The sequence below is a fragment of the Asterias amurensis genome, chromosome 12 (genome assembly GCF_032118995.1).
Source record: "Asterias amurensis chromosome 12, ASM3211899v1".
Lineage (NCBI taxonomy): Eukaryota > Metazoa > Echinodermata > Asteroidea > Forcipulatida > Asteriidae > Asterias > Asterias amurensis.
Window position 1 is genome coordinate 6292609 of NC_092659.1, and position 14353 is coordinate 6306961.

General features: G+C 38.3%; 1 protein-coding gene across 1 annotated transcript; it reads right to left on the reverse strand.

The window, feature by feature from the left end:
* Positions 1-131: 131 nt before the first annotated feature.
* Positions 132-14153, reverse strand: LOC139945131 (uncharacterized). The gene is made up of 10 exons (XM_071942406.1): positions 13812-14153; positions 12527-12696; positions 8575-8780; positions 7265-7461; positions 6761-6858; positions 5843-5882; positions 5626-5691; positions 4679-4806; positions 2386-2907; positions 132-1854 (listed from the first exon to the last, which is right to left on the reverse strand). The coding sequence occupies exons 2-10, from the start codon at positions 12684-12686 to the stop codon at positions 1037-1039; spliced, it is 2235 nt and encodes a 744-aa protein (XP_071798507.1). The 5' UTR covers positions 12687-12696; positions 13812-14153; the 3' UTR covers positions 132-1036.
* Between the last annotated feature and the right edge of the window lie 200 nt (positions 14154-14353).

The window sequence follows — 14353 nt, forward strand, 5'->3', positions numbered from 1 at the left end:
ACGAAAATTATTTTAGTCTGTAAAAACGTATTTTCATTAAATTGTTTTACTCATTTCTCAAAAACTACAGCACCTCATCAAGTAATATTTCCAGGGAAGCTTTCTACCATCATTATCTTCAAATGGTGTAAGTTTAACATAAGTCTGTGAATATTGTGTTTTGTGCTACAAAAGTACCCAAATCCTTTAAGAGTAAAACTTAATTTTGTTTCAAAGCTTTGCTCACTCATTGCTATTCACAGACAAAATTTGTGGTTAATAATCATAGGAAAATTAGTTCCAGTCTCACGAACTATTATAAAGAAGAACTGTGTTGCTGCACCTAGACATGTACGTAGGGCTTGATGTAAACATTTAACTTTGTTAAAAAGCTTGCGGTCATCACTCAGTCCAATCATTGTTTAGTTGTATTATGGCTGCAAAGAATGTTTGTTAATGATCGTACTTTTCAGTCATTTTACAAAATGAATATGCCTACAATACATTTATAATTAAAGGTGCTATGTCAGATTTTTGGCCCCAAACATTAAAAAATAGATTTTTTTTTAGTGAATGATCTTTCATAGAGTATCACCCGCTCTAAATGAAAAATAGTTCAACTTTTACTTTTAATGGTCAGGAACTATGACAAAAGTTAAAAATGTTCCTTATAAAACACATCAGAATTGGTCACGTGATATATTGTCGGGATCCCGACAAAAGTGGACTTTTCACCATCATGCCCCTGATCATTATTTTTGCCCCTCCAAATGTTCCAGTGAAATCTCACAATTCTCTTGGAGATACTTTTTACAAAAGAAAAACTGTCACGCCTTTAAAAGAACAGAGTATAGCACACCTGGGCTCAATTTTTGCTAAGCAAAGAAATTTGTCAAGCAGTAACTTCAGCTTTAAAACAGCTTTATGAAATTAGACACTGTTCCCTGGATAATCGTTCAGTAGTCTCTTTAGTGTCAAGTTGATCAAGATTATGTGTCATTGCTGACTCTTCTGGATTGCTCTCTATTTGTTTTTCATTTTGATGATCAGTGATGACTTAGTTGCTTGGAGAGTCTGGGTTACTCGTAGCAATCGCATCCTTGATCGCCTCTCCTCCCTCATGTTGTCCCGCATCCTTCAAAGACACCTCAGCACTGTTCTCATTGACACTCGCTACATCCTCATTGATTTGCTCCTCAGCATCTTCTAAAGAGTCTCTTGGGATTTCTACTACAACCGGCTCCTTATTTTTAAAGTCACTATTCTCATCAGGTGCATCTTTTAAATCTTTGGTGTCATCATCAACTTGAGACAAGTCGTTCGCCTTGTCTGCAACAACCTCATCAGTCACACGTGAGATGTTGGTCATTTCAAGATGATCCTCCACTGGTTTATCGACATCTTTGGGTGTGTCCTCCGCATCTTGGGTTTTTTCTTCTGCGGCCTGTTCATTACTTAAAATGTTGGTCATTTCAACATTATCCTCCTCTGGTTTACTAATAACCCCATCCACATCTTTGGGTCTGTCCTCCGCATCTTGGGTCTTCTCTCCTGCAGCATCTTCATTCCTCGGGGTATCCTGCACAGAGTCTTCCTCATCCCCCTCCTCGTCACCAGCTACGCTCGTATGAGTGCTTATCCTCACAGAGATCCTACTTGTGGCTGAGGACGGCTTTTCCTCCTTCAAGGAGATTGCCGCCTCTTCTGCATCTTTGACACCATCGTCCTCGTTGCTGTTGTTCTTACTGGTGTTTTGGGCGTTCTTCTTGTGGTGCTTAAGTGTAGGCAGCTCGGCGTTGGACTGCTTCTTGGTTGTGTAGAGTAGATTGTTGCGAGGCGGAGCCTGGCGTCCTGATTTAACACCATACTTTATACCTGATGAACAATGTAAAAGATGGGAGAATTAGAAGGGGAAAAAAAATCAACGGAAAGTACTCTACATCTTAGATTTTCTTCATATTTGCAGTGCGACTTCCCAGGTTGTTTCATGAACTGGGCATGATCATTGGCTACATGGAGCTACATAAGCTCATCAGCTAGTACAGTGCCAGCATGTAATTACCTGAAACACAGCAAATTCATGCTCCAATCCCGTTTTAGTCAACACAAATTCTGTATTCACGCCAAACTTCAGAGTGAACTTTGTAACTTTTGCTTTAACGAAAAGTGATCAAAAGTCGTTACTTATACTTATCTTTTGACAAAAAAATGATTAACCCTTTAACCCTAACCAACTTAAACAACCCTAAAACCCTTATCCTTGGTCTCGATCAGGAAACTACCCACTCATGATTCTCAAGTTTGAAACTAAACTGCCTGCCTACCCCCAACCCTGAACGCAACCCTTACACCGACCCAAACCGTAAAAGCCCTAACCCTAGGAATAGTTCAGGAAACAATATTCACCCATGATTCTTAAGTGGTACTGCTGGACCTTCATGTGATCCACATTATGATCCCAGTCCTCCTCCTGCTCCACATGTCCTGATTCCCGCACCCTTGCGAAGTGACTTCCCGGCGCAAACCGCTGATAATGCTTGGGTGGCTCTTCACTCTTACACATGACGCAGCAGTGATGGTCTTTCTCACCAGTTACGTGTTCATCATCGCGAGAGCTCAGTGTCTTTCCATCGATTACTTTCATCTTTGGTTTGTTTCTCCGAATTCCACCGAGGCTCGAAGCGAAAGTCTCCCGGCTGCGGGTAGCTGGTGACGGACTCGGGGCAGGAGTGGAGCTTCTCATGACTCCGTTCAGTGCCCGGATGGTATCCTCCTCTACTTGGCCCGATGGTCCAGCGACCCAGGCTGATTTGGGGGAAAGTGGTTCCTGATCTCTTACAGACGATGCAGTTAAATCATTCAGACTTGAGGAGCTGCCAAAAGACTCGCAGCTCTCTGTGAGATTGGAATAGGATGAACTGCCACGAACTGAAAAAAAAAAAAAATCACAAATCTTTTTTAAAGACACTGGATACTATTGGTAATTGTCAAAGTCTCAACATATGCACAAAATAACAAACCTGTGAAAACTTGAGCTCAACTGGTCATCGAAGTTGCAAGATAATAAAGAAAGAAAATACACCCTTGTTACACGAATTTGTGTGCTTTCAGATGCTTGATTTCAAGACCTCAAAATCTCATTCTGAGGTCTCAAAATGAAAATGGAAAATGACTTCTCTCTTGAAAACTACAAAACTTCAGAGGGAGCCATTTCTCATAATGTTTAATACTATCAGCAGCTCTCCATTACTTGTTACCAAGTAAGGGTTTATGCTTACAATTATTTTGAGTAATTAACAAGAAGTGTCCACATTTTTTTAACAGACAGTTACACTCTTGGCAGTTCCTGTGCATTCTGCGGCAGGGGATCCAACCTACATGTACATGCCAGTGACTGAATCACCAGGGCCAAATTTCTTACAGCTGAGCACATATGTAACTTAACAATGTTCTGCTTAGCAGAAATGAGCAGGATACAAATTGTGCATGTGACATAGTGTTTTGGGTGTTAATTGTCAAAGACCAGTATTCTCACTGGGTGTAATCCTCACATATGCATAAAATAACAAAACTTTGAAAATTTGGACACAGTTGGTTATCAAAGTCGTGAGAGAACACCCTTGTTGCACAACTTTGTGTGATAATTCAGATGCCAAATGAAAAGCTTCAGGCCTGAAGTCTTTTAACATTTGAGTGAGAAATAAGCTCTTTCTCAAAAACTTTGCTACTTCATCAGAGGGAGCTGTTCCTCATAATGTTTGATACTATCAACAGCTCCCCATTGCCAGTTACCAAGTAAGTGTTTATGCTTACAATTATTTTGAGTAACTACCAATTAGTGTCCAGTTTCTTTAAGCAGAAAATATTGCTTTACAGTTTTCTGCTAAGCAGAAATGAGCAGAATACAGTCAAAAATTGTGCATGTGCATGGTTGTTTGGCTGGTGACCTTAATCTGGTAAGCATATTTTTGCTGTGCTTAGCTACTTTTTGTGCCTATAAGCAGCTCTATGTAAGCTTGGGCGATATCACGATATTATCGAATATCGCGATATTAATTTGGAAACGATTTCGACATCGGATGGATTTGGTTTTAATCGAAATATCGATATATTGGAGACATCTTGCACCCCATAGGTTTGGAGTAAAACCAGAAGAATAGGTCATTAGAACACCTCTTTTATGCTTTGACTGTCTCTTCTACAACTTTCACTTGGAGTTTCAAAACTGATGATGTCAAATTTAATTAATTGCGATTATATCGAATATCGCGATATATTGTCGGCGATTTATCGTGAATAAAATAAATCGATATCGCCCAAGCTTAGCTCTATGCACTTGGCCCAAGAACTATGAGTTTTAATAGATGTTAAATTTTAGATAGATAGATAAAAATAATGCATATTAATTTTGGTTTTACCCTTACACCGATGTGTGTTAGCACTGTAAACTCATTACTTTCCTGAGTTCTGTGAAAAAGAAATCACAGGCATATTAATACTTGGGTGGGATTCGAATGAACTTTGCAGTTCTAGAGCAGTGTCTCACCGACTAGACCGTAAGTTTGAGCTTGATACAATAGAACAGCGCTTATAAATGCATTTAAGTTAAGTTAAGTTAAGTTAAGTTAAGACTCTGCCATGCACTGAGCACATGTTGCAGCTACAAGCTTGAGTGAAACTTGCATGGGATTTAACTTACGATTTGTCTTTTGCCGAGTTGGCTGGTAGTTTCTAGGAGGTACCGTCATCTTGAAGCAGAGTAGAGGATCGTGCCTGGAGACAAACAAACCCCGAGTACTCAGGCACTTGGCATCGTGATGATTCATTCTAAAAAATGAAAAAGTTTGTAATAATAATTAATAATTGGGAGGATCATCCTTACTCGCAGCTCAGAGCTGAATTGCGAAGTACGCTTGCAAGGGCGCCTTTGGCAGCCAGCCACATCAACCCATTCCAAGGAGCACAGCCAGAGATTGAAAGTGCTTTAGTGTTCCCAAGAAAGGAAAACCGGATGGTTTGGAAAACCCTTATGGCACAGCAGAGAACCATCAATGCACAACTCAACTCACATGGCCCTGGCCGGGTATCGAACCAGGGTCACCTTGGTGAGAGGCGAGCGCTTTACGCACAAGCCAACGTTGCCCCCCAAATTTGATATTATTTGTCTGGATCTGGATATATATTCTCAACGCTCTGATTAGAGTCAAACGAGAAAAAGAGAAGACAATGAAGACATTTTAGTTTTATATGTGGGAGGAAGACCCCAGAGAATTATTCCAGGGAAAACCCAATGCAGTCAGGTAGGGACTGAAAACCCAATCCATATTGTGCCCCCCAGTGAGATTCAAAACCAGGGCACAAGAGGCGGAATGCGAGGAACCATTACACCAATCTGACACTCTTCTGTAAGAGTGTTTTTAAGAGGAAAATCAATTCCTACCTTCAGCTCCACTGAATTACCTTCATCACACATATTTTTCTTCTTGTAGCCCGTTACCAAGAGTGGCTTTTAGCCTTTTTTTTGGGGGGGGGGGAACTTGCATAACAAACTTTTTTAAAAGGACTTCTTCAGAGTCCTTTTGGGCGCCCGAATTGTTTACCTCTGTTTACCTTGACAAAAACGGTAAAAAGACAACGGAAACAAACCTGTTGTATCGAGCACCAACTAAGAACTGATGCACAGTTTCATGGTTCTCCGTTACTGGTAACAATCTGCAAAAGAAAAAACAAATAGAAAGAGACTTAACGTGATGGCAAGGGAATTAAATGCAAGATATTCTTATTTTGTTCTTTCAATGGTAGAAACAAAAGCATCCATCCCTAGTCAAACAAAAATTTAAATTTCATAAAAATTAGAACTTACTCGTGAGGAACCTCTACACTTTTATGGCGATCTTCAGTTTCTGCAAAACATAAAGTAATAGTTAGGAGTTAGAGCCAGGCAAAATTACAAGTTACAAGGGAAACTGACTGATTAAAAACCTAGTCTTATGCTAAGAGCACGGAAGAACTAGCAAATGAACAATGAAAAATCAAAACAACTGAATAAGTTTACAGACTCTCTACATCATAACTGAAGGTCTGGGGTGTATTTCACAAAGAGTCAGGATTTGTCTTATCTTGAGTTAGGACCAGTTACTCGTCCTAACTTAGGACTATCCATGCAATTTGTTTATCTTCTAGGACTACAGTCCTAAGTTAGGACTAGTCCTAACTCTTTGTGAAATTGACCCCTGGTCTCAACAAAAGCAAATTCTTTTCATCTCTGTGATAGCAAGGTTATCGTTTTCAAGAAAATCTGAAGGCTCATCATGCGCAGGGACAACAGTGTATAATCCTGAATTTTTAAAACTTTCTGAAAATTCACATTTTGTTGTGCTAAAGTTTACCATCCAAAAGCTTAAACAGTACCCTAGTCATCAATCTTGCAACAATTTATATTACATTATATTACATTTTGGTAGAGTTGGAGGGGAGCCACTTTATTATTATTTGTTCTCTTTCTCTAAAAATGTGTGTTTTAGGGAAACTTTAACTTACTTTGTCATTTGTTGAACCAGTGCAGCATTTTAAAGCAGTTTGGGTGCTCCAATACAGGAATGTGACCTCCTCTGGTTGCAACCCCCATTTGTACTTATTCAGTGTTTATAACTTTGGTTTTTTTTTTAACTGATAACCAGTATTTCTGTAATTTTGTTGTTGTACAAATGGAAGTAAAACAAACAAACAAACAAACAAACAAATAAATAGCAGATCAAGAACTTCTGGGTATTCAACTTACTTGCTGCCATCTCTTGTTGCTTATGTAGGTGAGATTTGATCTCTACAACTGGCCTTACACCTGGAGCTGATTTCGTTCTCTGTCGTACACGCAATAAACTGCAGAGTGTGAAAACACAAACTTTGTGAAAATCTCTCTCAAGTAAACTTAAGAGCTGGGACACTATTGGTCAATAATCAAAATAACTGTTAGCATAAAAACTTACTTGGTAACAAGTAATGGAGAGTTGTTGATAGCATAGCACATTGTGAGAATTGAAACATTGAAAGAAGTAATTTCTCACTGAATAATAATAGTCTTCAGCTGAGGCCTTTTACTTTGTCTTTCATTGGTCTCTTGCAAATTCGATGACCAAATAAGCCCAAATATTCACAGTTATTTTCGGCAGCAAGTGTAAATACTGGTCTTTGACGATAACCAAACATGTCCGGTGCCTTTAAACAATATGTTCCAGAAAAGAATTAAACCAATGATCCACCAAGCAAAGTGACTAAAATCTCATACCTTGTTCTCGTTGGTCGACCCAGTGTTAAATCCACCAGTCTTTCAGACTGGCCAGGCATCTCAGTGGCAGTCAGGTACTGATGGGTGCTGTTACCTCGACAGAAAGCATCGGGATCATCGCGGTAGATACAAGCACTCTTACTCTGACGCTTGACCAGTGGACTCGGGGCAGGCAGAACACCATCAATTTGCTCTTGCTGTTCAATATAATAAAATCCAAATGAGTCTAAAATCAAATTATTTCAAGGAAAGTTCCACCATGACTGATGGGCCCACAAACCATATAAGTTTGTGTGAAAATCTGTTGACATCTGTTAATCTGTTAACAAATTTACTCTTGTAATATTTTTTTACCCTTATTTTTTTTTTTATTGCTTTTAATTTTCTGTAACATTCTTAAATGTTTACGTAATTTTTATATCGTAATTTTATCATGTGATTTTATGTTTACTTTTAATGTGTTAGTTTGTTCGCAGGGCCCAAAAGGAAAGCAGTTTTTTACTGATTTGGCTCACCCTGGGTAAATAAAGGAATATTCAATATTACCACCGCTGCAAACCCTTAAAACAATAAAAATGTTTTCAAACTTTAACTTAGGACTACTTTTAAACATTTAACATTCACTCAAGATTATTTGTGAAACATTCAGGATTGTGAATGTTCAAAAGATGGATTGTCAAATTTGTATAGCAAAAATCTATGTATCCAAAGCAGCGTTTGTTAAAATTTCTGGCAGGCAAGAGGACCAGCATTTTGGTTCAAATTTGATGAAAAGGGTTAGGATTAGAGTTGTCCAAAGTGTTCTCTTAAAGGCAGTGGACACTATTTGTAATTACTCAAAATATTTCTTAGCATAACACCTTTCTTGGGGACGAGTAATGGGGAGAGATTGATGGTATAAAACATTGTGAGAAACAGCTCCCTCTGAAGTGCCATAGTTTTTGAGAAAGAAATGATTTTCCACGAATTTGATTTCGAGACCTCAGGTTTAGAACTTGAGGTCTCGAAATCAACCATCTAAACGCACACAACTTTGTGTGACAACGGTGTTTTTTCTTTCATTATTATCTCGCAAGTTCGATGACCGATTGAGCTCAAATTTTCACAGGTTTGTTATTTTATGCATATTTTGAGGTACACCCACTGTGAAGGCTAGTTTCTGACAATTACCAATAGTGTCCACTGCCTTTAAATTGAAATATGTGTAAATGACAGACAACACAGGATTTAAAGCAGGTTGTCCCTAAACACTTACACATCACTCTGGATAACACTATGAGTGGGACAAGAAATATGGTAAATTTCTTTACTTTATTAGCTGCCAGGAAATGTTGCAAGATGAGGGGTTGTTCTCCAGTGTGATTCTTCTCCTTGTTTGCAGCCGGTAGCCACTGTGGGGAGCTGGTACGACTCTTCTGCTCTTCCTTGTATTGGTCATTCACACTGTCCTTCACATTGTCCATGAACTCTTGCTTGTCAAAGCCCGAACGAGACAACGGGTACTGGTTCGACAACCCTGTATTTAGTAACACAAATAGAAAGTAGGTTTTTTTTAATCAGAAATTGTAATACAAAAAGTCAAATAATAAGTTACAAGGGAAACTGACTGGTTCAAAATTAGATTTTTTTTGAGGTCTAACAAAAAGAAGTGTTTACTTTCTTTGCTCCAAAACAATTTAAAACAAAAATAGATTCTGATTTAAAAAATAAACTCTTATAAAACTTGTGCCAGTCCCAATCTGCTAGGTCTTCCTTATACTTTGCAACAATCATAAGAATGAGGATGATCACACAGCATCTTGTTCAATGACACTATTAGTGTCACATTCGCATTCAAAACCAAAGCTCTTGGGGCTCAACTTCATAGAGCTGCTTAAGCAGACAATTTTGCTCAACAACTTTGTGCTTAGCAAACATTAGCAAGTTACCAGTCAAAGATGGATGTGATGGTAATTAACTTTAATTTGGTAAGCAAATTCTTTTGTGCTGAGCTTCATTTTTGTGCTGTATCCTAGCTTTATGAAAAGTGGGCCTTGAACTTGTGGCTAATGAGCTTTACCGCTTTGCCATGAGTACACTAGTATGGACTTACATAATGACCAAACAAATCAGTGTTGTTTATAAATTACCCTCAGTATAAAAAGCCTAGCGATGGAATAGGAAATACCTGTGTAGTCAACTAAGCAGAGAAGGTTGCACTGACTAACATTCTTAAAGGCAGTGGACACTATTGGTAGCCTAATTGTCAAAGACTAGCCTTCACAGTTGGTGTATCTCAACATATATGCATAAAATAACAAACCTGTGAAAATTTGAGCTCATTTGGTCATCGAACTTGCGAGATAATAATGAAAGAAAAAAACACCCTTGTCACACTAAGTTGTGTGCGTTTAGATGGTTGATTTCGAGACCTCAAGTTCTAAACTTGAGGTCTCAAAATCAAAGTCGTGGAAAATTACTTCTTTCTCGTAAGCCATGGCACTTCAGAAGGAGCCATTTCCCACATTGTTTTATACCATCAACTTCTCCTCACTACTCGTCACTAAGAAAGGTTTTATGCAAATAATTATTTTGAGTAATTAACAAAAGTGTCCACTGCCTTTAAAAGATATAAAAGTGTCTGTACTTTCACTTTAATTTTAAATGGGGTTAACAGGAGGGTAGGGTACCTGCAGAGAACAATGGAGCATGGCTACAGGGACCTGCATAAATGGGGCAGTTGCCAGAGAAACAGCAAACTGCATTGTGTTACAGGTGACTGACAGTTTCATTTCAATATTTTTGTGACCAAAATTTTGTTTACATTGCTGCAAGTGTTTTGTGCACTGTAAACCTGGTAAACAAAAACGGCCCACATGTATGCATGTTTGAATTTGATGTACATGTAATTCATTTTTTTATCACTTCTTATTTCTAAGTAGCTAGACTAAGTGACTGACAATGAATGAATGTTTTTTGAAACATCAAACTGTCAAAAACTATTTGCATTTAAGTTCAACTGATAAAACATTGTAAATGTTTGTATTAGGTGAAAAATTGTATAAAAATGGGGCTAGATAAATAATGCCTTAGGAATGACTCCAGACATTTCAGTGTTTTTTTAAGTATCTAAACTAAGTGACTGACAAGGAATGTGTTGACACATCAAATTGTCCACATTATTTGCATTTTTAAAGGCAGTGAACAGTATTGGTAATTACTTAAAATACTTGTTAGGATAAAAACTTACTTGGTAATTAACAAGCTGTTGATAGTATAAAACATTGTGAGAAACGGCTCCCTCTGAAGTAACATAGTTTTCAAGTAATTTTCCACGAATTTGATTTCAAGACCTCAGTATTAGATTTTGAGGTCCCGAAATCAAGCATCTGAAAGCACACAACTTTTTGTGACAAGGGTGTTTTTTCATCCATTATAATTATCTCGCAACTTCGACGACCAATTGAGCTCAAATTTTCACAGGTTTGTAATTTTGTGCATAATGTTGAGATACACCAAGTGAGAAGACTGGTCTTTGACAATTACCAAAGGTGTCCAGTGTCTTTAAAGTTCAACTGTGTCTGTTTGTATGAGTTGAAAACTTGTCATCTACTGGGCTAGACAAAATTAATGACAAAGAACATTCAGTTTTTTAAAAGAATGGGGGCAGAACCTTCCGTCTACACAGTGCAAGTAGGCCAATATCACTCCAATGTAAAGTGCCTCACTTCACCCTCTTTTGTCCGCCACTTTGGTCCACAATGCCCCAAGTACACAGTACATTTTGTCCCCATGTTTGCGAATCAAACCACGAGGAGCATAGTCTAAGTGGTTTGTCAGTCTCAACAACATAATCATAGAAACGAAATCTGCAACACAGAAGCTTTTTGCAAGTAGCCCAGGAAACCGTTTTGTCAACAAAGATACTGTCAACAGTGTGTATTTGTTATTTTAAAGGCAGTGTTGTCTCCAGACACATTTTGTAATTGTCAAAAAAACAGTATTCTCACATGGTGTATAAAATTGGTCATTGAAGTTGCAAGAGAATACTGAAAGAAAAGGCACCCTTGTTGCATAAATTTGTGTGCTTTCAGACGCCAATTAAAAGATTAAAAGTTAGGACTAGACCTATTTTAGGACTAGTCCTATATTAAAAACGTATGAATGGTCCTAAGTTAGGACAATTAGCATGTCCGAACTCAAGATAAGGGTAGTCTTAACTCTTTGTGAAAACCACCCCAAGCCTAAAGTCTTTTAATATTTGAGTAAGAAATTACCTCTTTCTCAAAAACTACGTTACTGTACTTATAAAAGGGAGGCTGTTTCTCACAATGTGTTATACTATCAACAGCTCTCCATTTCTCGTTCCCAAGTAAGTTTTTATGCTGACAGTTATTTTTAGTAGTTACCAACATAGTGTCCAGTGCCTTTAAGCCCCACCAGAAATGCAGAATGTTACTTATAATAACTGGGTAAACTGACTGTATCGGTTTCTAAACTGATCATTGTGTGTAAATATTCAAACTGTAAGTTGAGAATACAAAGTCTGCATTATTTATCAAATGCTGGCAGTTTGTTTAAAAGGGAGGTTTATGTTTAGTATTGTTTAGTAATGTTTATGGCAATTTTGCAACTTTCGGTTGGAAAGCATACAGCAGCTTTCAAAAGCATTTTGAAAAACATTTCACTTTGAAGTAGTCTAATGTTATCCCCCAAATTTGGTAAGAAGCGGCTCAACTGTCAGTGACATTTCTCTGATTGGGTGTTCCTATTTAAAAAAGTTGTTTTACGATGTGGAGAAATTTGCTCAGGATTTTCATCAGCTTCAGCCTTGAATCTCTCTCAGATTCAATTAATTTAGAAAGAAATTACCTCCTTCTCAAAAGAAGTGTGAGCATTGGGAGCCGTTTCTCACAATGTTTAATATCAACAGCTCTCCGTTGCTAGTTTACCAAGCAAGGTTTTATACTAATATAATAGGCCCCTATATACTTGTAGGTTAGAGAAGCTACCAAAAGTGTCCAGGGGTCGATTTCACAAAGAATTTCGGACTAGGACTAGTCTTAGTTAAAAACTTAGTCCTAATTTGAGACAAGTAACTTGTCCTAACTTGAGATACATAAGACTAGTTTGAACTCTTTGTGAAATCAACCACTGGTAACCTGTGAAATAGGCCTAATGCTTGATGTAAGCGCGGAATACCCTGCTTCCTAATAAGCACCGATTTTTTGCTTACAGTAAGCAGAGCCATGAAATTAGGCGCTGTTTTCCTAACCCCCGTACCTTTATATCCCCCATGTGGTCTGCCTTCTCTGTGGCATTGGTTAGACCCAGTTCCAGCAACACTCCCCGGCCCAGCACACTGTAAGACAAGTTTGAGCTGCCTGGCATGACGCTCTCTCTCATGATGACGCTGGGTTTCAACGCCTCCAGTTCTCCTCATAATTTGAACCCTGTAGTCAAAGAAATCACAATAAATTTGGTGTTAAAATTTAGTCATTATTTATTTTGTAAATAATTTTGTATCAATAATTGATATAAATATGGAAGAAGGGTAACAGACCTCTAACAAGAATAATGATTTTGAATAGTATACTTTTAAGCAAAACAACACAACAAAACAGTGCATTGCTTAGATTAGAATGGTTTGCGAGTACTAAATTAATTAGTTAAAATATTAATAAATAAAATAATAATAACTGGATTTTTTTAATATTAAATAATAACTGCATTGCAGCAACCGAAACAACTTTACATAAAACTAACCTTGTCCTTGTGGTCATGTGCACTATTCTACAGCAATAGAACATAAACCAGTTCAAAAATGTTTTAACCCTCAAAACAAAGTATTTAACAACTGATGGGCCCAGTTTCATAGAGCTGCTTTAAGTTTTTTTAACGCAAAAAAAAAGAGAGCTTTAATTGACAGTCACAAATTCAGAGACGCCAAGTTCAGAGGCCAGCTATGCGTGAGATTTTTTTTCAAAGTGCTGTAGCAAGGGTATGATTATCAATATCAGAATAAACAGCAAAATGATATGATAGAAATAAATAAATTGATATTCAATTCAATTGTTTAAAATCTAATAATTGTCAACCATTTTAACAGTTAGGGTATAGTATATAGAGGACTGTCTATAGTATAGGCTAGAGTCATTTCCCCACAACACTATTTGCACTCATTTCAGACTCACCTAGTCCTAGTTTATAGTTGCTGAAGTTCCATATAATAAATATTATGAGACCAAAGTTGGACCAGAACGGCACATCAAAAGTAACACCACGAAACTCCCACACAACACACAGCAGTTGCCGCACTGCCACTGTGTTGATCTTTCTTATAATGTGATAATTATATTAGGGTCTACAGTTACACCACATATAACTGTGCATTTTGTATGTATTTGTATGGGGTAACAATGGTAGCTACATACAAACCTGCCCAAACACCGTCAACAATAGATGAAAGGAAACACTCAAGGATAAACCATCACCGTCTATTGATCGAGGATTGTTCAATCTTCCACAAAAGGCTAAAAGCATTCTAAGGTAAAGGAGTTATAATCACCTAGCTAGTGCCCCCGTTGCGTTGTATTCGCCCCGTGTGAGAGGTGACACACGGGCCGTCTAGACTGGCTGGCCGACGGCGGTAACTTAGTTAGCAGTTAGTGGATGCCGCACTGACACTGACAGTTAAAGAAAAGACTGAGTTCTACAAGTCATGAACTCCACCAGCTACTGGAAGTTTTCCGAGAACTCCTAATAATCATGGTTTAACTACCGTGAACTAAACATGGCTTCTTGAAGTTGACCAAGCTTTCTAAATTCATGTTTACCAATTTAATATAGCAAATCATCGTTATTCCACACAAACGGCCTGTGTGAAATGTGTCCCCCATGCGCGCGCGCGTGCAGGATCCAAGCGAGCAAGTTGCCTAGCAACTGTAACTTTTGACCGACCCTGCCCCCGCCGCACCACCCCACCACCCCCCGAAAGATTGGTGGCGCTGTTTTCGTTTGTGATTGACGAGGACATCGACAGGCGCCGCGTACGAATTTGAACGCCACGAGTCTGGGCTGGGGGGGGGGGGGCAGCTGCAGATTGCACAT

Bases quoted from the DNA above. Each gene is read 5' to 3' on its own strand.
- LOC139945131 (XM_071942406.1), bottom strand. From the start codon at position 12,686: ATGAGGAGAACTGGAGGCGTTGAAACCCAGCGTCATCATGAGAGAGAG. The intron at 7,462-8,574 runs GTAAAGAAATTT...TATATTGAACAG, and splicing joins ATTTCCTGGCAGCTAATAAA to CAAGAGCAAATTGATGGTGT. The intron at 5,692-5,842 runs GTAAGTTCTAAT...TTTCTTTTGCAG, and splicing joins AGTGTAGAGGTTCCTCACGA to ATTGTTACCAGTAACGGAGA.